Consider the following 23,350-nt stretch of genomic DNA (forward strand, 5'->3'; position numbering starts at 1 on the left):
GCAGTAGACACGTGTTGACTGAATGAGGAACCAGCTCCGTCTCGGATGGCTCACCACGCATGGAGCATGGAGGTGGGTGCTCACGTGCCCAGTTGCCATCCCTTCAAACACCACCCCACCCCTCGTCATGCTTCTTACAGAGGAAGGGAGACCCTCTGCGAGACTGAGCCCCTCCTTTCATCCCGGGCTGGGGGACTCAGCCCAGGACCAGGGCTGTGCAGTCAGACAGGATGGGTTTGCCGTTGGGCCTCTCTGTACTAACAAGGGACCCTGAGCCCACACGGGTCCCTCTTAAGAGTGTTGGATCTTCAACTGTAAAATGGGCATTAACACGCCTTACCTCTCGGTACATGGCCCTCAGCAGATCTGTCCACCCTGGGGGCATCTGTGTTCCTGGGTGACAACGCCCTTGACAATGGCTGACCTGCCCCCTCCCCCAGGTCCTGCCCCCCACCCCCAATTCTCCTCTGTCTCTTCTGCCCCTGATGCCCACCACCCTCCCCTCCAAGGCAGGTGACTGAGAGGACCCACCAGTGGCTCCTCTCCAGAACCCCCCCGGGCCCAGGGGCTCATTCTAGGACACCTCTGTCACCCGAACCCTTGGGGACACGAAGTCCCTGGCCTGGGGAGAACGTGGACCCAGTGAGATGCCGAGAGATGGGAAGAAACTCACGCAGGGGTGACTCCGTGGCTTGGACCCCGCTTTTGGGTCGCGAGTGGGCGACGACCCTGCGGACCGGCCCCGGTCCGAGACCTCGGGGACGCTGCTCCCTCTCTGCGCCTTGGCTGAGTCACTCGTGGCCGGCGGCGTGGCCGGCTTGTCCACGTTGAAGCTGCTCAGGAAGTCCAGGTACCTCAGCCTCCCCTTGGAGTTGACGGGCATCTCCTCCCAGAGCCTGTCAAACTGGCAAAGCAGCAGAGGTCACCCTTGGGTCAGCGCACACCCTAGGCAAGGGGAACAGAAGCCAGTGAAGGCGGTGCGCTCCTTTGCTGGGTCCCGGGCTCACATCAAGTTAAACAAAAATTGAAAAATGAAAAACACCCAGCCGGCCAGCCCCAGCTTCCTGGGAAAGTGGGGTTGGGGAGGGGCACAGATTATCCATGGCTTCTGCGGGACATTTTTTAATTGAATTGGGCCCTTAGCGAGCACTTTAAGGCCATTAAATCTTGCATTAGTCACAGAGACTGAGCTGCAGGACGGAAGAATGTTCTAGGGGAAAACGCAAATCAAACCCCAGCCTCTCTGGGTCCCCGGGGAGCCTGGCGAGGCTCCCTCCTGCTGAAGAGCCCCAGAGCCCTGGGAACAGCCCGGGCCGCAGCGCAGTGGAAGTCACCCTCAGGGAGAACAGCGTCCTCTCAGGAGATGAGGAGAGAGGCGTCTGGAGGACGGGGAGCAGTTTATGGTCTTGGCGTCAGCGCGTCTGTTGTCACTGGGCTGAGAGGGCCCTGCGAGCTGCTCTAGGTGGCTTGAGGGCTTTCAGGGAGCTGAGAAGAATGGTAATTTAGCTTCCGTTTTTTTTTTTTTTTTTTTTTTTTTACAGCCCCTAAGGCCCAGCTTCCAACCAGCAACTCCGACCCTGAGGCCAAGGAGGGACATTCCTGCCCTGTGCCTCAACTTGGTCAGAAAGCCACTCGGCTTGCCCGCTCCACTGGGGTTTTCCAGGAGCAAATGAAAAGGGGCCATGTCCGACGCTGCTTGAAAGTCTGGACAAGATGCAGTGAGGGCTGAGGAAGAGTGGGAGAACGTTCCAGGCCCTGAGAAGGAGAAACGGTTTAGTCTGGGACAATCTTCTTGACTCGTCTTAGCTTTTTGTGCTAAGCTTTTAATTTTTAAATAATTACAGGTTTGCAGGATGTTCCAACAATGATACAGAGAGGTCCCCGGATCCTCTGCCCAACTTCCCTCCAAGGTTACATCTTATGTAACAACTTCGTGTGTGTGTGTGTGTGTGTGTGTGTGTGTGTGTGTGTGTAGTTCAGTGTCATTTATCACATCTAGAGTTGCATGTTGCTTTCGTTTTGATCAATGAGGGAAACCTACTTCATGGAGTGGAAGTGAGGGTCCTTGAGAAAGTGGCCACAGAAGCTCAGACAGACCTCACCGGCACCAAGGTCTCCTCCGGAAAGTTCTCCAGGACCACCAAGGAAACCAGATGCTCTCCTCTTCCTACCTGCACCCTGATGGAGCCACCCCTGTAGGTGACACCTCACCGGGCCGAGAGACTCCCTGGAGGGGCCTCTGAAAGTCATCTTTAAATGCCAACTGTCTTGCAAAGGGGCTGACACTCAGTGGGGTCTCAATACGTTTGTTAATGGCTGAAGATCCCCCAAAGACTCACATGATAAAACTGACCAGACGGGAAGACCCTTTAGAAATGAAGAGGGACAGGGGACAGGGCGCTCAACCACGTTCTGAGTGCATCATCAGGAAGGGCTTTACGGAAGGAAGATGCAGCTCAAGAGGAGGGCGGGCTGCCGGGGGGCTCTCAGGCCCTCCCGTCTTAGCAAGACTTGGGAGGCAGGCAGGAAGAAGGTCATGCTATGAAGGACAGAGACAAAGGATGGGATGCGGCGATGAGTTGAAGAACAGATGTGAAGACATTTACAAAACAGCCCAGGACAACAAAAGGGGCTTGTTCTCAGGCATGTGAGGCAGGGCCCACTACCTTCCTGATGAAATCCTATGACGCAGTGAGATCAACGCAGGACCATGCAAACCCTATTCTCATCTTCTTGTAACTGAAGGGGACTCGATGGGAAGAATACACATCCCTAGGGTGACTCGGGGGCTCCCCTGGTGGCTCAGTGGCAAAGAATCCACCTGCTGATACAGGAGACATGGGTTCAATCCCTGGGTCAAGAAGATTTCCTTGGAGAAGGGAATAGCAACCCACTCCAATATCCTTGCCCGGGAAATCCCATGGACAGAAGAGCCTGGCGGGCTACTGCGGTCCATGAGGTTGCAAAAGAGTAGGACATGACTTAGTGACTACACAACGACAGGATAACAGGAGCCTGGGTGGGCTGGTAAAGAATGGGAGGCCACATGTGGTTCTCCAGTCCTGACAGGTTACAGCCCAGGACACTGATGGAGCCAGGGATGCAGCGCAGGATGGCGGCTGGGGGTGGGGGTGCTGCGGGGACAGGCGAGGCATCGAGAGGACTGGGAATGGGCACCCCAAAAGTAGATTCTGGAGAATTACAGTCCTGTGAGCTGGACATGAAACCTGGGCAGAATTCTTGTGGTTTGTGAATAAGCTGAAAAGCAAGTGAGTTTCCACGTCATGTGGCAGAGCGTGGCCTGCTGAAAGGTCCCCTGGGAATGCAGAAGAGCAGTCATCGGCCTGCTAAACATGAGGACTCAGGACCTCGGTCCTGCTTCTGCTCGTGAGGTGGCAAGCTGCAAGGGAACGCCACCTCATCTTACCAGCAAGAAAAAGGAATCTGAACTCAAAACTCTTCTTGAGCCTGTCTGCAAGCTGAGGTTGCAGGAGCCGAGAGGACTGAATTCCATCGAGCCCCAAGGCTCCAAGGAGATCCTGACACCCCAGCTCTCATGCCCGGTGGGGCTCAGGAGGAAGTGGGAGTGTGGGAAGAAATCAGCTGAGATGTTAGCAAATTCCCCAAGGCCAAATGGGGGCTGGCGCTCAGGCTGGGAGTCTTGGGCACAGGGAATGATCAAGCTCACAAGCCCTCCTTCTTCGGCCTTTGCTGCTGCTCCTGAAGGGGAGGCTACTGGTGGAGGACAGATGTGAGACACCACCCGTTTCTCCAGATACCCTCTCCTGGGAGGCGAAGCCGCTGAGGGAGGCAAAGCGAGTCCACTCAAGCCCGGGGGGCTCCTTCTGCTGGAGGGATCTGCCCCCGAGCACACCAGGGGCGAGCATAGCAGTAACAAAATTCAAATGTGGCTCGATCACCCACCAGACTGACTCAACAAACCCCCACACTCACAGCCTGACAGAGAGGAGGTAAGCCTGTTTCCAGCCATAAATATTATTTCCACCACAGTCTACGATTCTCCTTTACATGCTGTCTGTCATTCAGCAATTTTTTTTTAAAAGTTCTACATACAAACAAAAGGAAAACTGACCCATTGCCAAGAAATACAGCTGTCAACAGGTAAGACTCAGAGATGACCCCCAGTGTGGGGATTATCAGACAAGGACGTTAAAAAAACTATGGACATTAAACTAAGGACATTACAACAACACATTAGATCCATGAACTAATGCGTCCGTGGATGTAATAGAAAAGGTGCACAATGTGCATGAACAGAAGGAGAATTTCATCCAAGAGGTGGAAGCTATTTTTTAAAATGCACTGTTACGTTCAAACACAACAGAGAAATGGGATTAAGCAGAAACAGAGACGAGCAGCGTGGCATTGGCGGCCTGGTGTGATGCAGGTGGTGGGTGGGACTCTCTCAGGAACAGACGAGAGGCCCCCGTGTGAGACGGGCAGTTAGATTGAGGCCATCGCCCACCACCTGACGTGGAAACAGAGGCAGCTGGGGAGAGCCGCGGCTAGCCTGATGCTGACAGTGGGCGCAGGATTTCCACGGTCACTGAGGATAGAGGCCTGGAGGCCAACACAGGAGGAGCCCAGTCAGTCTCTAGGACCAGCCAAGGCAGCTTTGGGACCACCTCCAAGTGGGGACCATGCCCAGGGTTGATCCGCCTGGGCGAGCTGCGTGTGGAGCATTTGGGGCTTATCGCAAGCGCCCGCCTGGCTCCCGTCTCCTCACACCTCACCCCCAGTCTCGGCGCGGGGCCTCTGGTAAAAGGGAACTGGCACTGGCAGCCCCTGCCTTTCTTTCTCGCTGGGACCTGGGCCCTGGAGCAAGCATGTGATAATTAGCAGACGTCTCACCTGCACGGAGAGATGCTGGAAGGCAGCTAAGAGATCGCTTTAAAGTGTCAGGGGGAGAAAACTTGGATTTAGAACTCTATCCCCAGCCAAACTACCTTTCGAGGATGAGCATGAAATAGAGAAGCTCTCTGGCTTACTTGTCCCTGAAAGGGCAAGTAAAGATGCGGTTGAGCAAAAGAGGAAGTGAACAGGAAGTGGGAGTGGGACCAAAGGTGGGTGATGGTGGACATCAGATCAGTGAGGCACCCAACACCCCCCTTCCCTGTCACCACCCCAGCAGCACCCCATCCCTGGCTCCTTCGGCCTCCTTATCCTCTGCCCCTCTTCTCTCTCTTACACCCAGACTCACTGAGCAAATCCTGTTGCTTCCAGCTCCGAAACACATCCGTGATTCGACCTCGTCTGCTCCCAGCCATCCACCTGGCCTGGTCTTTAATCACATGCCTCCTTCCCAGGGGCCTCCCCTGACTGCCCTCCTCACAATGTATTGCCCCCACCCCTCCCTACAACAATTCCCCAGCACTTCACTCTTTCCTGGTTTTTATTTTTTGCCTCTATGGCCATCCAAGATACACATATCTTAACATATTTTGTTTACTGTCCATCTGCCCCTCAAGGAACAAAGACCCCATGAGCAGGGTGTGTCTCCTGGGTCCACATCCCAGCACTGTGTCCTCAAGGAAAGCACCCTGACCCCCTGGGTCCAGACCAGCCCCTAGCTCTGCTCTCCTAGCATGCCGAGCCTCCCTTTATAGCAGAGAGTGGTGTCGAATCACAGAAATGATGTTCCCACAGGCATTTAATCTCTCTCTACCCTCCCGGGATGCAGACTCAAGGGAGGCAGGGAGCAGGCCCTCGTTGGTTCCCCAGGACCTGATGTCAACACTCTGCTCAGAGGACCAGAAGTCCACTCCTCAGTGAAGGAGGGGGTGCCTGCTGCCTTTGGGCACTCACTGTGCAGCCAAGACAGACAGCGCTGTGCGCAAGGACACGCAAGAGGGTGCCAAGGGGTCGGCAGATGGAGAGCTGGGGTGGGGGGTGGGTAGGGCAGAGCGGGGTGTGGTCAGCTCCAGCAGGGAAAGGCGTGGTCAGAAAAGAATTCACTTGACCAGAGAGATACAAGGGGGCGGGGCCGGGGGCAGGCAGAGACAGCAGGGGTCAAAGATGGAGAAGGCAGAACTGCAGCCTGGGTGGAGGGCGCCTGGACCAGCCTGGGGAGCGCTGTCCCATCTCCTAGGGAAGGACACCGAAGCTCAGAGAGGCTGAGTATGCCAAGGTTACACAGCTGGACGAGTGCAGAAGCAGGGCTGCCTACATTTCTCTCACTCCTAGAGGTGTTTGCTTTAGAAGCATCACATCTGGAATGTTCAGAAACGTTTGAGTTCCTCTCCCTAATGCAGCTGCGTAGTCACAGTCTTTAGGCAGTCGCCATGGGCTGCTCTAAATCGCCTCATTGGGACAGGCTCTCCCTGTGGGGCCCCTGTCTCCTTAAGCCAGATCCAAGAGGACACAGTTCTATGGCCTTTTATAACATGCTTTACACAGAGCCATGAAGACCTTCAGTGTCCAACTTCACCTGCTCTGAAAGCCACTCTCCTTTTCTGAAAGTTTAATTGTGCCAAAAGTTTTCCAAAGATGTGGCACTTCTCGGCTTAGGGAGCTCTGTTAAGTCAAGAAAGCTGGCCCCTCGGATTCACGATGACTGGATCTTTTAGAGATAAGTTTATAATGTAGATAAACTAAGTCCTAGAATCTGTACCGGCAAGCTACTGAACCTGGCCGGACCTGTCCCAGCGTCTCCGACGGACTCGTCCCCTTGCTGGGACGTGTCCAGTCCAGCGTACACGTTACTTCTGTATCTTACTCTGCCAGACTCAGGACCATCCACCTGAGAAGGTCGTTGGCTAAGCAGCTCATGCGAGGAGAAAACATATGGATCTCGGGGGCTTTTGCTTTCTGTTTACCAGCCTGTATCTAGAAGCAGGCTTCCCCAATATAGCACAATTTCTGCTAATCATCACCCAACTTAAACCGCGGTACTTATGCCAGACTTTGACGCTTTTGATGATGCAGTCTGTCTCTGAGATATGTCCGTGTATTTTTAGAAGGCAGCGTTTAAGTGCTTGATCGTGTGGCAGGGGATATGGGGTGGGGGTGGGGGTGTCTGTGCTGGGGATGGGGAAGCTTTTTCTTCGTGGACCATTAAAATCAAATTCTCTGTTGAGAATGCCAGATACGCCAGCATGTCATTAATTTACATCTACAATTAGAGTAAAATTTTACTCATTTAGATGGAATGAAAAATCTTTATTAGTAAAACCTTTATTAGCAAAACCTTTATTAGTTGGCTCCATAGAATAATAAATGCAACTGTATTAATTTGAAAGGCTTCCATCCATTGGTAGCAATGGAGAGACGTATTTCAAACAGCTTCACTTGCTGTGGTTGTTCTTCGGGACAGAATTCTTTGGAAAGAGCGCTTAATTTTTCTTAGCAAAAAAATGGTCATAATGCCCAAAGAAGTGGTATTTTAGGAAAGTGAGATCTGATGTTCGTATTAGTAATATCTTTAACAAATTCATTCTTTAGGGTAGTGAGTTCAGCGGCCTGAGTAGGGCTGGAGGGTGGGTGTGATGATCACTCAAGATTATTTTCAGTCCTTACCCTAAAAACTCTGAGACTAGGAGTCTTGAGGTTGGAGTGGAGTCTCTCCCAGCTCTGGGTGGGGGGGGCGTGGGGCGGGACAGAGTGACATTCCCATATAGGGAGCTGTAGGAAGCGCATGGGCTAGGTCTGAGTGGAACCAGGAGGAAGAGGGGAGGCTGGGTTGCTTTTGTGAGTGTTCTGGATTTCCTTTTTCATCTGAATTATTCTCTGGGAATGGATGGGGCCTCAGTTCGTCTGAAAGCAGGAGCGGGCTGGTGGCAGTGCATTTTCTGGGGGAGAAGGGACAGCCACGTGTGTGTTCAGATTGTTGGTGCTCTGTGTTATTAGCTGCTCAGCGCCTGGGCTGTTGGGGTCTGGGTGGGGGACGTGGACATGGTCCACCCGCGGGACATGCTGAGCACCTGCTCTGTCCAGCCTCACCTCCCCGGCTCAAGTGTGGAGAGAAACTTGCCATTTCTCTGGATCAGTTGGGCCCCAGAATGATCCAGGGAAGGAGTAAGAGGGGTAGCGGGAGCTGGAGCTGAGTTTAATTCGATTTTAAAAATAAAGGTGACATGATTTGCACTCTAATTGAGATGGTGCATTCCATACCTGTTACAGGAACAGAAGGCTCCTGTGTCTCTTTAGTAAGATTTAAAACAACAGCAGCAATCCCCCTCTCCCCAAAACTGCCAAAAAAAAAAAAAAAAACCCTTCCCATATTTAAAAAATAGAGAACAACCTTAAACTCTCTATACTCTGGGAAACAGCCGGCCTGATGCTCATAATGACACTGCTTAGGAGGCTGAACAGAACGCAGTCCTTACTTGCTCGTCCGTCAGAACCTGGACGTGGCGAGTACAGATGGACCGGAACTCGTCCCTGGAGGCGGTGTTCGTCTTCATGGTGTCAAAGTTCTCGAACTCCTGGGCGATGGCGTGGTAGTGGGAGGTCAGGGCCTTGTGCAGGCGAGCCAGCAGCTCCTGGTTTGCCATTTCCTTGGGCGATAAGGGCCGTGGACCTCTGGGCATCTTCTCAGCCCACTCCACAGCGGTCTGGGCAAAACAGAACAGAAAATTGATCCCTTTAGTGAATAATGAATTGCCTTAGCTCTGGGAGCCTCAGGCAAGGGTGGGGCCTGGGAGGCCCAGCTTCCTGAGGAACTTGAGCCAGGAGTCAGAGAGACCAGAGGCAGGACTGCAGGTGCAGACTTGCCTGAAAAGTGGGAGCCTGGGCTGACCAGCCGCAGAGTAGGGAGCAAAGCGACTGAGCCCGCAGGGCAGGGCAAGGGCCGGGCCCGAGGAGGGCACACCTCTTACCCTCAGCCATTCGCTCACTCGGCCTGTCCCCTGGTTTGCTGAACACACACACTGTGAATGTCTGCTCTGAGTGGTGAGGGACTCAATAGGGATGCGGATCCAGACTGCTTTCATTTCCAGCCCTCCGTACGGGCTGATTTATGCTCATGACAGCTGTGATGTGAATGGCATTGTTAATTTATTTGCTTGGCTGTGCCAGGTCTTAGCTGTGGCATGCAAACTCTTAGTTGCGGCATGTGGGATCTAGTTCCCTGACCAGGGATCGAACCCGGGCCCCCTGCATTGGGAGAGTGGAGTCTTAGCCACTGGACCACCAGGGAAGTCCTGTAAATGGTGTTTCTTTTTGTTGACTGCTACCATATCACGCTGCAGCTCCACTCTCGGTCAAGTGTCCTTGAGACTTTGAGACCCTCAGGGATTTAATCCTGGCGAGTGCAGAGTCCTGCAGTTGGAGGCTGCAGGGACCACGGAGCTGGCCTGCTTGCCTAGATCTCATTCTGCACCCCTGGGAGGTGCTTACAGGGCCTGGGGACGCTGTCCATGGTGCTGGGGAGCCCTGAGGAGGGATAGGACCAGTCTGGGCACAGGACAGCTTTCTGCGGGGAGGTGTGAGCCAGGAGGAAAGAGAGGATCTTCTTACTGGATGGCAGGCTGATGGGCTGGCAGTGAGCATGTGGCCAGGTGAGCCAGAGGGGCCTGTGGAGGCCTGCAGCCCACGTTCAGTAACTGCTGATGATCAGTGTGGTGGACAGAGAGACCACAGGAAGAGCAGTGAGTCGAGTTACTGATTGATTCTCAATAGCCCTGGAAATGACAAGGGTTTCTGTGTCTACCCTGGGCACCGAGGAGACTGAAGTTGGAAGGGAGAAGCCGGGGCTAGGGGGCGGGGTGGGCAGAGACTGAGTCCTGAGCCTCCTGCAAGGGTAGTTAGAAGGGCGAGGCCTGCAGCGTCTCTTTGCTGCCACTAGGAAAAGGCCCCAGAAGCCAGACCTGTGGTCACCACATCAGCAGGTGGGCTCCTGGAGTTATGAGGAAGGGGTGGGGCCCTGGGGTTGGGGGGCGGGGCTGGGCTCCATGAGAACCCAGGGGTAATAAGGCATGAAGGCTGTCCCCACACCAGGGTGGATTCTCAGATACATTGGGTTTCTCCAGTCAAAACCATTAGTGACTGGTGGCTAGAAGGCCGGTTCTTTCAAAGCACCAGCACCTGGCCAGATGATCGCATCCATTCCCCACAACCTATGTGAAAACTTGGTCATGACTCAAGTTCAGCAGTTCCACAGGAGTATGTGGAGTATATGCTACTTTCCTGCAGGACAGAGCAGAACGTTCCTCTACAAAACTGTATCAAACACGGGATGCTGCTGACAACACCATCAAAAGCGTGGCTATACACCCTTACAACACTCATACCACAGCCCACTACATCCTCGACCACCCAAAGGTTAACAGACGCTTTCAAATACATCCATTGGGAGCCATCTGCAAAGTGAATGAACGCCTTTCATTTTTCATTCTAGAAAAAAAAAGTAATCCTACAGATGCATCTTACACTTTTTCGAACAGTTGGAAACACGCCTCCTGTGTCTAAGTATGAAGGCCTTTCCCTAAACACCGCGAGGGGTGTCATTGATCAGAGAGCAGAGGGATCTTTGCTGGGTGGTTTCCATCCCTATGCTGGTCACACCTGTGGGGCCTGAGGAGGACACGCCACGGGTGAACATAACTGGAAAGAACACGGGTGTCGTGTTGCGCGGGGCAAGGTGGAGACCCCTCTGACTCTGGCTCTAACTGGCCGTGTGAAGTCCACACGCCACCGAATCAAGTTTTCCTGGGTTTCCTCATTTTTTCCGGGAGGAATCTAGGCTCCCACGAGACGGGGTGTGTGAATGCTCTTTGAAAGTGTTAACACAAAAAACAAATCAGAAATTCTTCTGTTTTAACAATAGATATGGAAGAACTCTAACAAAGTAAAATGGGCAATCTTAGGTTAATATGCTTTAAACTCTAGAGGAAATTGAATCATTTTCTAGCAAGATATAGATTACTAAATTTAACGTAAGTAACATTACGAATAGACAGGTAATCAAAAAAGAAGTTTAAAAAGCTGTTAAAAGAGCTACCATCTATCACTAAAAAGGTGTCAAGGCCTGGAGTGGGTGGGTTGCCATGCTCTCCTCCAGGGGATCTTCCCAACCCAGTCTCTGCCTTGCAGGCAGACTCTTTACCATCTGAGCCACCAGGGAAGCCCAAGAATACTGAGGTGGGTAACCTATCCCTTCTCAAAGGGATCCTCCTGGCCCAGGAACTGAATCAGGGTCTCCTGCATTGCAGGCGGATTCTTTACCAGCTGAGCTACCGGGGAAGCCAGATAATTTTTACATTAGTCAAATTATTCCAGAACACAAAAAGGGATATATAGTATTCCAGTTCATTGTATATTACCCTAACACAAAAATATAATCAAGAAAACACTTGAAAAATATGAGCCAATCTAGTTTACGGACATAATGGCAAATATAACAAAACTTTTTTTAAAACCATTTTTTTTAGGAATATTTAGTGCTGTGTTTTAAAACGGCACACCAAAATCAATTAGGGTTTATTCCAAGAATTAGGAAGTTTTCCTTATAATTAGCAAAGGTCACATATCAACACATGGCAAAGTTCATCTATCAAAATTTGGCAGTCATTCCCGATAAAATGGTATAGAATAGAAAAGTACACACATACTATCCAGGAATAAAATGAACATCTTAAACACAAGAGTATTAATCAGACACTATCTGTCAATGTGTGCCATGGGTGAGATATGAAGCATTTCCATTAAAGTTAGAAACAAGACAGGCAGGCTCACCGCCAGTTCTGCTGGTCACATTTTTAGAGGCTCTAGCCTTTGAAATAAGATAGGAAGATGAAATAAATAGTTGAAAACAAATGTTGAAAAACAACATTTATCATTACTCTTGGGTATGATTGTACAACTAGAAAATCTCAACACAATTATGAAAGCGGCTGAATTAAAGTAAAAAATGCAGAAAACGTAATACCTTTTTTCTTATACAATAAATACAACCAGTTAGAAATTATCTCATAAAAAAATCCACATTAATGACAAAGCTATTGAATACTTTGGGATAGATTTCATCTGAAAGGCATGAGACCTATATGAAGAAAGCCAGACACATTCTACTGAAGGTTATCAAAGCAAGACTGGACTAAAAACAGACACATACCATGTTTCTGGATGTGAAGACTCCATTTCAGAAGAGAAAACCTTTTTCAAATTATAAATAAATAAAACTCTAGCAAAAATCACAATGGCTATTTGGGGGGGGGAGACCCATTAGACATAGATATTAAACGTAATATAGAGACATAAATATGTGAGATTTGCCACGGAATTTTTGGAAGAGGCTAGCAATGATGTTTCTGAGTCACCAGATATCAAAACACCACAAACTTGATATAAACAGAACAATAGAATGAGAACAGTAAGGCCCAGGATATACAAGCAGAACAGTGGACACCTACTCAGGCTGTTCATGAGTGAGAAGGAAGTCTCTTCTGTGACTGAGCCCTTACTTCACAAAGCCCATTGTTACAAACTTACAAAGGCAGCAGGAAGGAGGAGGTGTGGTACACACAGGATGGAGTAATAGGGTGGAGTATTGCTCAGCCATAAAAAGGAACATTTACATTGTTCTGGCATTTACAGTGCCATTTGAAGCGACACGCATGGACCTGGATATTGTCACACTGAGTGAAGTAAGTCAGGCTGAGGAAGACAGTTACCATATGACATCACTCATATGTGGAATCAAAAAAAAAAGGAGCAGGGTGCAGTGTGGTCTGGTTGACTCCAAGAGACCTTTGGGTGAGGGCAGCCCTCCTAAGCAAGACTGAACATCCCAGTTTCATAAAGGGAATTCTTTCTTCCCTCTTGAGTTAACAGCTTCAGAATACCATCCCCCCGAGGTCTGCATCTCAGCAAATGGAAACTGGCCCAGTGGCCCAGCCTGCCTGGAGTCCTCTGTGATGCGTCCATCATGCAATCTGCCTATCATCTATCGTCCAAACCTCCCCAACATCCCAGTGGCCCCACGCCCAGTGCGTACCTGGAAGCTGACTGCTCCACCCTCACCTCCTGGTCCAGGCCCCCATCATCTTGCCACAAATCATGGCCTCCTTCCTTCCACCCTCAATCTGTTAAAAGTACACACGCATGAGCATCACATGCACATACGTGTTAGCACTTGTTCTCTGGGCAGAGGGGTGGGGGAGGGCCGAGCCATAATCAAAAAGCCAGCATCATTTTCCCCTGAGGACAATCTCTGTAAAGTGCAAGTCAGATCATGCACAGCTCTCCAAAGGCTCCCCACGTTGCTCGGAGCAACCGGCAGGGCATCACAATGGCCGCCAGCCCGCCCACTGGGACCTCTGACCTCACTCCGTGCCGGCCTCCCGCTGTGCTTCATACACACAAGCTCGTTCCTGCCTCAGGGCCTTGGCACTTGCTGTTCCTGCCCTCCCCTCAAGGTTTCCACACATTCCTGAGCCGAACGACACGTTCATTCCCGCTCCCTTTTCTTTCTCCTTCTCTGTCCCACGTTCCGCTCTCTGATCCACCTTATATTTAACCTAATTTTCTGCATCCCAACAGATAATAAACTTCAAGGCCAGGGCTCCAGTCTTTTGCTCACTGCTGAGTCCCCGAGTGCTTTAAAGAACCCGGCACACAGTGGGGCCTTGATCTTTGTTCAAAGAAAGAATGGATCAGCAGTGTCACCAGCATAGCCAATCAATCAAATGACCGCTCTGCACGGCCACCCCGGGTCTTCTGTTAAAAAGCTCTGGTCTAGAGGCGTCCCTGGTGGTCCAGTGGTTGAGAATCTTGCCTTCCGAGGCAGGGGACACAGGTTCACCCCGCGGTCTGGGAACATCCCACAGGCTGTGGAGCAGCTAAGCCCACGTGCCACAACTGCCGAGCTGGCGCTCCAGAGCCTGCGCTCTGCAACAAGCAGCCACTGCTACAGGAAGCCGGCAACCACAACTGAGAGCAGCCCCGCTGATCACAACCAAGGAAAAGCCCACGTGCCGCAAAGAAGACACAGTGCGGCCAAAAGTGAAATAATTATTTAGAAAACTTCATCACTCTTTAAAAATAAAATGGAAATGAAACCAAGGTTCCGTTTGTTTTTCTTCTAAGAAACACAAATTTCTGGAGTGACAATATCAGGGTTGGGAAAGGTAGAATAAGGTAGGTGGAGCCACGAAAGTGCCTGTCCTTCCACCTGGCACCTGCCCTTTGAAGACTCTCCTCAAGGAAGTAAACAAGATGAATTCATGAAATCACAATCACTACAGTATTATTTGGAGAAGGAATTGGCAACCCACTCCAGGATTCTTGCCTGGAGAATCCCGTGGACAGAGGAGCCTGGTGGGCTACAGTCCATGGGGTTGCAAAGAGTCGGACACGACTGAGTGACTAACACACACACACAGTATTATTTACACAGTTTACAAAAAATTAGCAACACTTTAGAGGTCAATATTGTCTAAATCAGGAGAATGGCTAAATAAACCATAGTATTTCTACAATGCAGCTATTTATTTAGAAGGCTTCAAGAAATAGTTTAACAGTATGGTAAAATGTTTGCGGTGTGCAAATTGGTCCAGATGACCACACACATGCACACATGTGCACACACACACCAGCACTAACGCTTGCTCTCTGGAGGAGGAGTAAGCCAGGGCAGAGGCGGGCAGACGACTGGGGCTCCTGAGCTGCGATCTTGCCTCTCCCGCGGGTTGGGGTCTGGAGGTCAGGAGGCAGGGACGGCTTGGTGGCAAGCAACGCAGAGGAGGAGTGGGGGTCCGGGAGCCCTGCTCGGTGTGACTGCCCATTTCTTCCTGGGCAGGAAATCACAGTGACACGTGGGTCACAGTGAATCCCAGAGGGTCCGGGGGGAGGGGCGGGAGGGGGGCGCCCGAGCACCTGAGCCAGGCATGTGACCCACACGCGGGTGATGCACCCAGAGAGGACTAACACTCAACGCACGCCCATGATGGCTGCATCGAGCCATCCACAGACACCCCTGGAGCGTCTGCTGCATGCCAGGCTCTTCTGCTGATGCGCGGGAAATGGAAGTAAAAGATGATCCTTAAATAGCCTCTGCCAGGGGAGGGTCTTGGGGCCGGGGAGAGAGAGGAGAGCCAGTTTCACAGGTGAGCAGAGATTATGAGACGGGTCGTGTACTCTCGACACAGCTGATGGGAATGGCTCCCTGAGGAGGAAGCCTCAGAGCCCGGAGGTGAAGGAGGCACAGATCCTCACGAACCTCACGCGGCAAGCTGGCGTGAAGGTCGGGGGAGCAGCGCTGGCCTCCTGCACCCCCAGTTCTCTTCCCCAACTTCCCCAGAGCCACACCAGGGGCCAGGCTGAGGACGCAGAGAGGGAGGGCGACTCCGGTTTGTCCCAAGGCTGGTTTCACGGCGGGTCGGGGAATATGCTTGGGCTGCCAGCAGAGATGATTAATGTGTGTTCATGGCAGAAAACTTGGAAACTACAAACAGGGCACAAACCGAAACAAAGGTCGTGGGGGCCCCGCCCCCAGCGGCACCACGGCCGTCGCCCTGGTGCCCGTGGGACCAGCCTGGGACCGGAAGGTCCCCGGGCCCCGGGCACGCAGTCCCAGCCCGCCCCACCCCGTGCCACCCGGGGCACCCACGGACCTCGGGAGGGCAGGGCCTCCCGGCTCACCCATCGGGGCACTGGGCTTGACGCGGTCAGGAGCCCATGTTCTGCTCCCTTTTTTGCAAAGCCGCGCTCCGAGTGATTGGAGACGCTGGGGAGGAACAGATGGCTCTTGGTCTGGCGCTTTTGTGTCCCTGGCACTTGTCACGTGACCGTTCTATCTGAATGGGGGAAAATAGGGCTTTTTCTATAACTGGAAGCAGTGTTTCTCCTCATCAGAAAAGACACCACTATCTTCAGATGCAAATGTCACTTTCCAAAACCAACTACGCTTTACATAAAAGGCCTCCTCAGGATAGGGATCGCAGCTGCAAGACAGAGCTTGGGGAAAGGATGGGGCGTCGGGTGCCTGCTTCCGTCCCCACGACTGTCTGGAGTGGGAGCGGTGGGCCCGCTCCTCCTGCAGCCGTCATCTGACAACTGGATGCTCGCAAGGCTCTTCCGGTGACTTTACAAATGAGAAAAAAAACACAAAACAATAGTGGAATCTTATGTACACGGGTCTGACCCAATTACAGGATGATTTCCATGTTTGGAAGGAATCCTCTCTCATTTTTTCAAGGGTATTTGTATAGAACTTTGTTTTACTAAACGCTTGTCCCTCTTGATATCACAGAGAAATATAGACCACCTGTGCAAAAAAAACTCCCGGTCCCCTTTGTGACTACCCAGCAGCAGTAGCACAATACAGAAAAGGAAGAATGCGCCAAGATACGAAGCACACGGTCAGCAAAGAACCAGCTGATAACATTGCGCTTCTGTGGGGCTTTTCTTGGACTCAAATGTAGCCACGTAGCTCATTTAGTAAAAACCAAGCTTTACAGTGAAATCCAGTGGTTCTAAATCCTGCTACTGCTTGGACTCACCCAAGAGGCAGCTCCAACTAGTGCGGGGTCAGAGGGAGGCGGCACGGACTGGGGGGTCAGAGGGAGGCCTGTGCTGAATTCCCAGAGCCCCCTCTTCTGCCCCAGCTCAGAGCCCCTCCGCTACCCCCACAACCCCGACATCTCTGATGCCGCCTTCTGCTCAAACTGGGGTGTCTCCAAGTGCAGACAGTGCTGGGTGACCATTGGGGGGAGCTTACAGGCTCAGTGCAGGGCCCCCCAGACCCTGTCCTGTCCCCCTGGGGCTCAGGCCGCACTTGCCATCATCACTCAGCGCCTGACACGGAACAGGAAGAAGGGACGGTTGCACACGCCTCTGGAGCACTGCCAGGGAAGCCACACCAGGAACCCAAGTTTCGGCTGACTTGGATCGAGCTGAAGGGGGTCAGAGGCTGGGCCGGTCCAGCGGAGGGGCCCGGGGTGGACGGTGAGGACTGCTCACGGTCACCCGAGGGCTTCAGCGCCGGCCAGGGCTGAACGGAGCTCCGCGTGGGCTCTTTCTGGTGGCCTCGGGCGAGACACACACCCTCCGCCATCCCTTTACCCACGGGGATAAAACCCGAACTATCTCCAAGGGCAGCCTCAGATCTCAACAAGATGACACACGCAGTGCTTCACCCGATGGCTGGCCGACACGGGCGGCCTTCTTGCTGCTCCTGCCGGTTTTTTTAAGAGACATTTTGGCCTGAGTCAAGAGGTGGGGCAGACATGGGTTTGAGTCCTGGCTCCTGGCTGCCACAGTCTCTGTCACAAGTCATCAGAGGGGAGAGGCACGTGGCGCCTGCTCTTGCCTGCAGGTTAAGCCAACCTGCCTGGGATGGAAGCCTGGTCTAGATGTGGTCACACACCCTGACGCGGGGGAGAACCTGGGCTTCTAACCAGCAGCCTCGGGCCTGCCGTGGGCTCAGATTCGGGATGGCCAGGGTACAGCTCTGCTCTCCCATCTTCCAGCTGGGCCTTATGCAGGCACCTCACTTCTCTGGGCCAAGGCTCTCCGTCTATAGCGTCATGCCAGCCACACCAGTCGGAGGGAACTCCCCATGAGAATCACTCCAGAAGACAGGGGAAAAACAGGGAGCACCCCACTGATTCAGGAATTAGCTCTGGCTCTGCTGTAGGGAACTCATATTTGAAGGGGGTTGTGGGTTTGATCCCTGGGACAGGAAGATCCCCTGGAGGAGGGCGTGGCCACCCACTCCAGTATTCTTGCCTGGGAAATGCCACAGACAGAGGAACCCGGCTGGCTGCAATCCATGGGGCTGCAAAAGAGGTGGACATGACTTAGTAACTGAGCTTGCATGCACGGGGAAACCCCAAGGGAGAAGCCTGTGCCCTGCAGTTCACAAAAGCTGGGGAAAGTTAGCCAAGGACGAGAATCAGTGACACAGGGCAGGGTGTGCTCTGGACGGCTCACTGACCCAGGAACTCTGTTAGCTCGCGTTCGGCTTCATTGTACTCTCATTCAATAGCTCTATTAAGGGAGTGATTTTAGAAAAGAGCCTTCTAGTACCCTGTCAATAAATTGTGTCCAGCCTCGTCTTGGCTGACTTATCAGTTTTCCATGACACAGTATCTAAGCAACTTCTCCAGACAACAGGGAAGCGAGAACACGGCAGGGAGGGCAGGCGAACTGTCACGCGATCCAGTGCAGCTGGAGACGGAGACACGTGGGTGTATGCTTCCTGGAGGCACGGGGCACTCAAGGCCTGCTTCCTCAGCTCCTGTCTCCACAGCCTTTGCCATGCGGCTCCGGGTTTCCTCCCACCGAAGAGCTGAGACTATTTCCCTATCCCACAGCTTTGCACTCAGCCATACGACTGCTTTGGCCAAGGGAATGTCAGCAAGTGCCATGGGGTCAAAGCATTAAGAAGCCTTTGCGTGATCGGCAAGCCCCCCTGTGTCTGTGGTGCTGTCTTGAGAGGAGCTGAGCTGCTTCACTCTGGTCCAAGGGAGCAGAGACATCCCAGGGAGGCCACCAGAGCTGAGCCCGGGCCAACCAGCCCACATGCAAAAGCTGAACAAGTGTTTACAGTCCTGGAGGTGCTGGGGCTCTTTGTTATGCAGCGACAGCTGACTGATTCAGTTCTGAATTTCTGGTTAGTGAGAAATAAAAGGGACTGCGCTCAGACTACAGAGAAGGTGGCCTTTTGGCTGTCACTGCTCCTTGACGATGGTCACCAGATGTCACTCGTCCTGTGGGTGTCAAGGTGGCCTTTACCTGGCTGGGTCCACATGGTTTAGCAAGGTCTGCTTCAGCTCTCAGGTTAGAATCACGTCAGTATATTGATTTAACTCTTAGGAAGGATATAATTAAGCTAATCAGACTGCATGATTCTTCTACTAAGTTTTGTTCTGAATACTTAGGGAGACAATTAAACAGTTTTTTTCCCATGATTCCTTAGAGGAGGGGTAAAAAAAAATCCTGAAATTTCATACAGAATAAGAACACAGCAGGTAGCAAAAACTCCTAATTAGAAATACTCGGTAAAGAATTCTTCCACTTCCTTTTAAAGAACAGTGTAATTACTTCTAAGAATTGAAAAATTGCTTCATTTGATCAAATATTTTGATTAGCAAAGAAATTAATTGTACTGTATCTTCATTTGTATTTACAGTGAATTAATGAATGCTAAAAATAACAACAGCAGCAAAACTGCCTGTCAAAAAAAAAGATAAAACATTTAAAAAATCTAGATGAAAATAAAGTGAAAGCTCTGTGTGCAAACGTGCTGATACAGAGGCCTCCCGCTGGATCAAGGAACCAACTTCGGCAACTCCCAGGGACCCCTGCGCACAGGGCCAAGGGTGGATGCTCGGGTATCAGGAGGTCTGGAGGCCTTAGTGATGGACGGATTGGCCTTGGCAATTCAGCACGATGCGTGCAGAAGTGAGGGAGATACACCAGAACTGCGGGTACCACTCGGGTTTCCTGGGGCATGACGCTGCCAACCCTGGGGTCTCTGACCAAGCAGGGATTCTTTCTGGGTGATAAACAGATGCAGATCTGGAGATTTCAGCTTCTTTTCCTTTGGAAAGGCTACACTCAAGCCAAGCTTCAAGCCAACTGAACCGAGGCTTACTGAGACCCGGTCCTGGCAGCCACCTTTTGCTGTGCTCTTTCACCCAGGCTCTGAGCTGCAGCCTTGCGGAAGCTCCTCTGACCCTCTCCTTGCCCTTGGGGGCAGCTGTGTCATCCCTGTTTCTAGACAAGTAAGTGGGGCTTCTCCCTGAAGAGATCAGGACCTGGGCTGCTCCCCTGTGAGCTGATGATGGAGCTCAAGATGGCCTGACTTCAGAGCTGTGCTCTCCCATCCTCCCGTGACCCCAGCCCCCACCACACGCACGAGTACAGAGCCTACCCGAGAAAGGCATCAACACAGACTGAGGGCTACTGCGGGCCTGTCCCAGGCTCGGGGACTTGAACGGCTGAGGCCAGCCCCTGCCTGGAGAAGCTGATGCTTTGGGATGCCCGTGGAGGCAAGCACGGGGGAGACCCACCCCAAAGCCCTGCCCCACGGCCTCCCTCCCAGACCCTCTGTCCTGGCCTCGCATCCCCCTCCCTCTCCTTGTCCTCACCCCGGCCCCAAACCCACACTCCAGCTGTTCCCAAAGTACAGGTTTCCCATCTTGGGTCTCTGCACACACTCATCCTGACACCTGGGAAGCCCATCTCCCGACGTCCAGACGCACTGCGAGCTCGTTAGAGAGCCCTTTCTGCCTCCTCTGCCCTGACCACGTAGACCGAGGGCCTCCCGCTCAGGCTCCCTTCCTCTCCACAGCTCAACATTCGCAGAGGGTCCACTTGATATGTCTGCAAACACCCAATCCATAGACCCTTTGGTAGCACGAAATTGCCATAAAATGCAAAGAAACAGAGGAAACACTTGAGCTACCCCTGTGACCCTTTAATGATTCAATAAACTCTTGGCTGAAGTCATTTATGAAACTATGAAAATGAATTCTTCCACCCAAATAAATTACACACTGTATAATCACATCATTACTGAACATTGTACACTAAGCAGGCACTCAGTGAAGGAGGATAGAATGAAAAATAATAATAATGCAGACATTTGGTGTTGGCTATGTTCAGGACCATGCAAAGCTCCTTCCACATTAACTTGCTTAACCAGAATAGCAATCCTGTACGGTGGACACTCAGACACTCAGACTGACAGCAACAAGCTGAGAGCGGGGCCCTGGTGCTAGTTGGATTTCTAATCCCGGCCCTGGTGCTTCTAGCTGTGCGGCTGGGAATACATGCTGAAGCTCTCTGTTCCTGTTGCCTGCTCTGTGGTGCTGGAGAAGACTCTCGAGAGTCCCTTGGGCTGCAAGGAGATCCAACCAGTCCATTCTAAAGGAGATCAGTCCTGGGTGTTCATTGGAAGGACATGTTGAAGCTGAAACTCCAATACTTTGGTCACCTGACTCGAAGAGCTGACTCATTTGAAAAGACTCTGATGCTGGGAAAGATTGAGGGCAGGAGGAGAAGGGGACAACAGAGGATGAGATGGTTGGATGGCATCACTGACTTGATGGACATGAGTTTGAGTCAACTCCGGGAGTTGGTGATGGACAGGAGGCCTGGCGTGCTGCAGTCCATGGGGTCGCGAAGAGTGGGACACGACTGAGCGACTGAACTGAACTGAACTGAAAAGGTTCTTAGGAGGATGAGCTGAGTTAATTCAGGTAAAGTGCCTGGAACAGGGCTGGGCTCACAGCACATGCCCAGTGGGTATCAGCCTCTGTTTGGACGTTGGTATCTGACTGTGGGTGGCAAGAAGATGCAGGAGCTGGCCGGGCAGAATCACCAGGGAGGTGGCGCGCTTCCTCCTCCCAGTCTCTTATCAGGGACCATTCACATTCAGGCCTCAGTGAAGGCTGAGAGGTGGAGCTTTCTGGTTCCTTAACGAATGGTCGGAGCCATCTCTGCCGGAGTAGTCCTCGCCCCTGGGGAGGTTTGTGCGTGGTCACCTGTCCTCCCACCAGCCTGGGCACCAGGGCTGGCCCAGGGCCTGGCACATCGTTGTTCACGTTTGCTAAACGTGGGGAGGTAAGCTCCCAGTTGAATGGGGCAGTTCAAGGCAGAACCCAAGCAGCTCCCCTCCAAGCCAGACACGCGTGTACACGGTAACAATTAAGACGCAATGCCATCCTGGATTTGCTCTGCAAGGCCTGCTTGGGACAACAACTTTTTGGATTGACTTCTAGCTTCCTGATACAGTCACGACCTTGTAGAATCAGTAGTACAGCTCAGTGCTGGTGTTTAATTGATCCAAACACCGCAATTGAATTGGATCACAAATCCCTAGAGGGATGAAATGAGTGAGGGTCTCTGGGGCAGGCTACACCACAGTCTGCTTACTTGAACAGGCAGAGAGTGTCTCGCCCAGGTAGGAATAGGGAGGGAGTGCCAGCCCGGACACCAGGGGAATGCTCGTGAGGCACTGGAGGAGCTGCCCAGGGCCCCCTGGAGATGGGCTGAGGCTGGCCCTGCTTGCGGTGTGCAGGCTCAGGTGGCTGCAAGCCTGGCACGGCCTCTTTGCTTTTCTGCAAGACGTGTGGAGACCAGGCTGAGTTTGCTTTGGCGGGCGAGCCCGTCCTGCTTCCAGCCAGGGCCCATCTGGCAGCTGCTAGAGCAGCAGGTGCCCAGTCCTCCCGACTGCCCAGCCTCCTGAAAGCTGGTGAAGGCGCGGGTGGCGGGGCTGCACTGCTCTTCCTTCCGACTGGAAGCTCCAGGTCCAGGTGGGGCCCTGGACTGTGGGCTGCTTCAACCACTCGGGTTTGGGAGAACTGGGTTTTTTGCAGGTGGTGCTCGGGGTAAAGAAACCGCCTACCAATGCAGGAGACAAAAGAGACTCGGGTTCGATCCCTGGGTTGGAAGATCCCGAGGAGGGCATGGCAACCCACTCCAGCGTTCTTGCCTAAGAGAATCCCATGGACAGAGGAGCCCAGTCCACAGGGTTACAAAGAGTCAGACACGACTGAAGCAACTTAGCACGCACACACGCATTTTAACCTCGTGAGAAGGACAGTGCGTCACGCTGACTGGTGGTCAGGTAACCTGAGCAGGTTGGCCCCTGACTGCTCCTCTGGTGTGACGGTGTCATTTCATTCCACGCGGTTGACTCCGTTTCTTTTCCTTTAGCTCAGGCACGGTGGCCCAGAGCCCCTCACCCTGCACTCTCACCAAGGTCACCCCAAGTGTCCAAGTGACCTGAGTTATCCCTCCCAAGCTGTGTCCTCGACCGTCTCCAGGACAACAATAACAACAGGTAGCAAGTATTCCATTGGAAGTGGAAAGTGAGTGAAATTTAGGGGAAACATTCAAAAATCCCCAAAATTATATCTAGAGCACTTGGATTTTTTTTTTTTTTGGCATCAGGGGAAAGAGTAAATAACTGGAATGGCATATCTTAATAATTTCTTTAACTTATTTCCAATAATCTTTGGGCCTTTTCCTGAAAAGGAAATGTCCCCATTCTTTACAATATTCATTAAAAATACATGGATACCATTATACTTACAATAAAAAGATAAATAAATCAAAGTAACACTGTTGGCAACTAATATAAGCGTGATGCTCATGAAAGATTACAACCATTTTGATGTGGGTTACGGTCTCTTCTTTGGTTGAAAACTATAATCTTAAATTCTCCCTTAGGAAAAAAATCACCTCCAAGTTGCTTAACCTCTCACTGGATAAGTTTAGAGGTGATATATTATAAACACCAGGTAAGGACTGATCTCACTGGGTCTCGGTTAGCTAAAATGTGGCAAAATAATTACTCTGCATTGAATAAGGATGCGCTTTGTTAAAAATTCCATTATTTCCATGGTAATAAAGTAGAAAGATTTTATACGGGTTCCTA

General features: G+C 52.0%; 1 protein-coding gene and 1 long non-coding RNA gene across 8 annotated transcripts in view; one reads left to right on the top strand and one right to left on the bottom strand.

The window, feature by feature from the left end:
- Positions 1 to 23,350, bottom strand: part of EFCAB6 (EF-hand calcium binding domain 6) — a 252,808-nt gene that overhangs the window by 9,208 nt on the left and 220,250 nt on the right. For 6 of the 7 annotated variants that reach the window (XM_086403190.1, XM_086403191.1, XM_086403193.1 and 3 more), the window contains 2 exons: positions 8,346 to 8,573; positions 674 to 904 (listed from right to left, as the gene is read on the bottom strand). In XM_086403190.1, coding sequence (XP_086259316.1) covers positions 674 to 904; positions 8,346 to 8,573 — 459 coding nt within the window. Of the gene's footprint in view, positions 1 to 673; positions 905 to 8,257; positions 8,574 to 23,350 lie in introns of those variants that run through there. The other variant, XR_015164616.1, reaches the window with a different exon arrangement.
- On the top strand, positions 711 to 2,348 carry LOC147373217 (uncharacterized). Its single transcript, XR_015164619.1, has 2 exons — positions 711 to 850; positions 1,542 to 2,348. It is a non-coding gene; the product is annotated as an uncharacterized LOC147373217 (long non-coding RNA).

This window comes from Bos grunniens, chromosome 5 (genome assembly GCF_055505025.1).
Source record: "Bos grunniens cultivar Pamir isolate PY7600 chromosome 5, Bosgru_T2T1.0, whole genome shotgun sequence".
Classification (NCBI taxonomy): domain Eukaryota; kingdom Metazoa; phylum Chordata; class Mammalia; order Artiodactyla; family Bovidae; genus Bos; species Bos grunniens.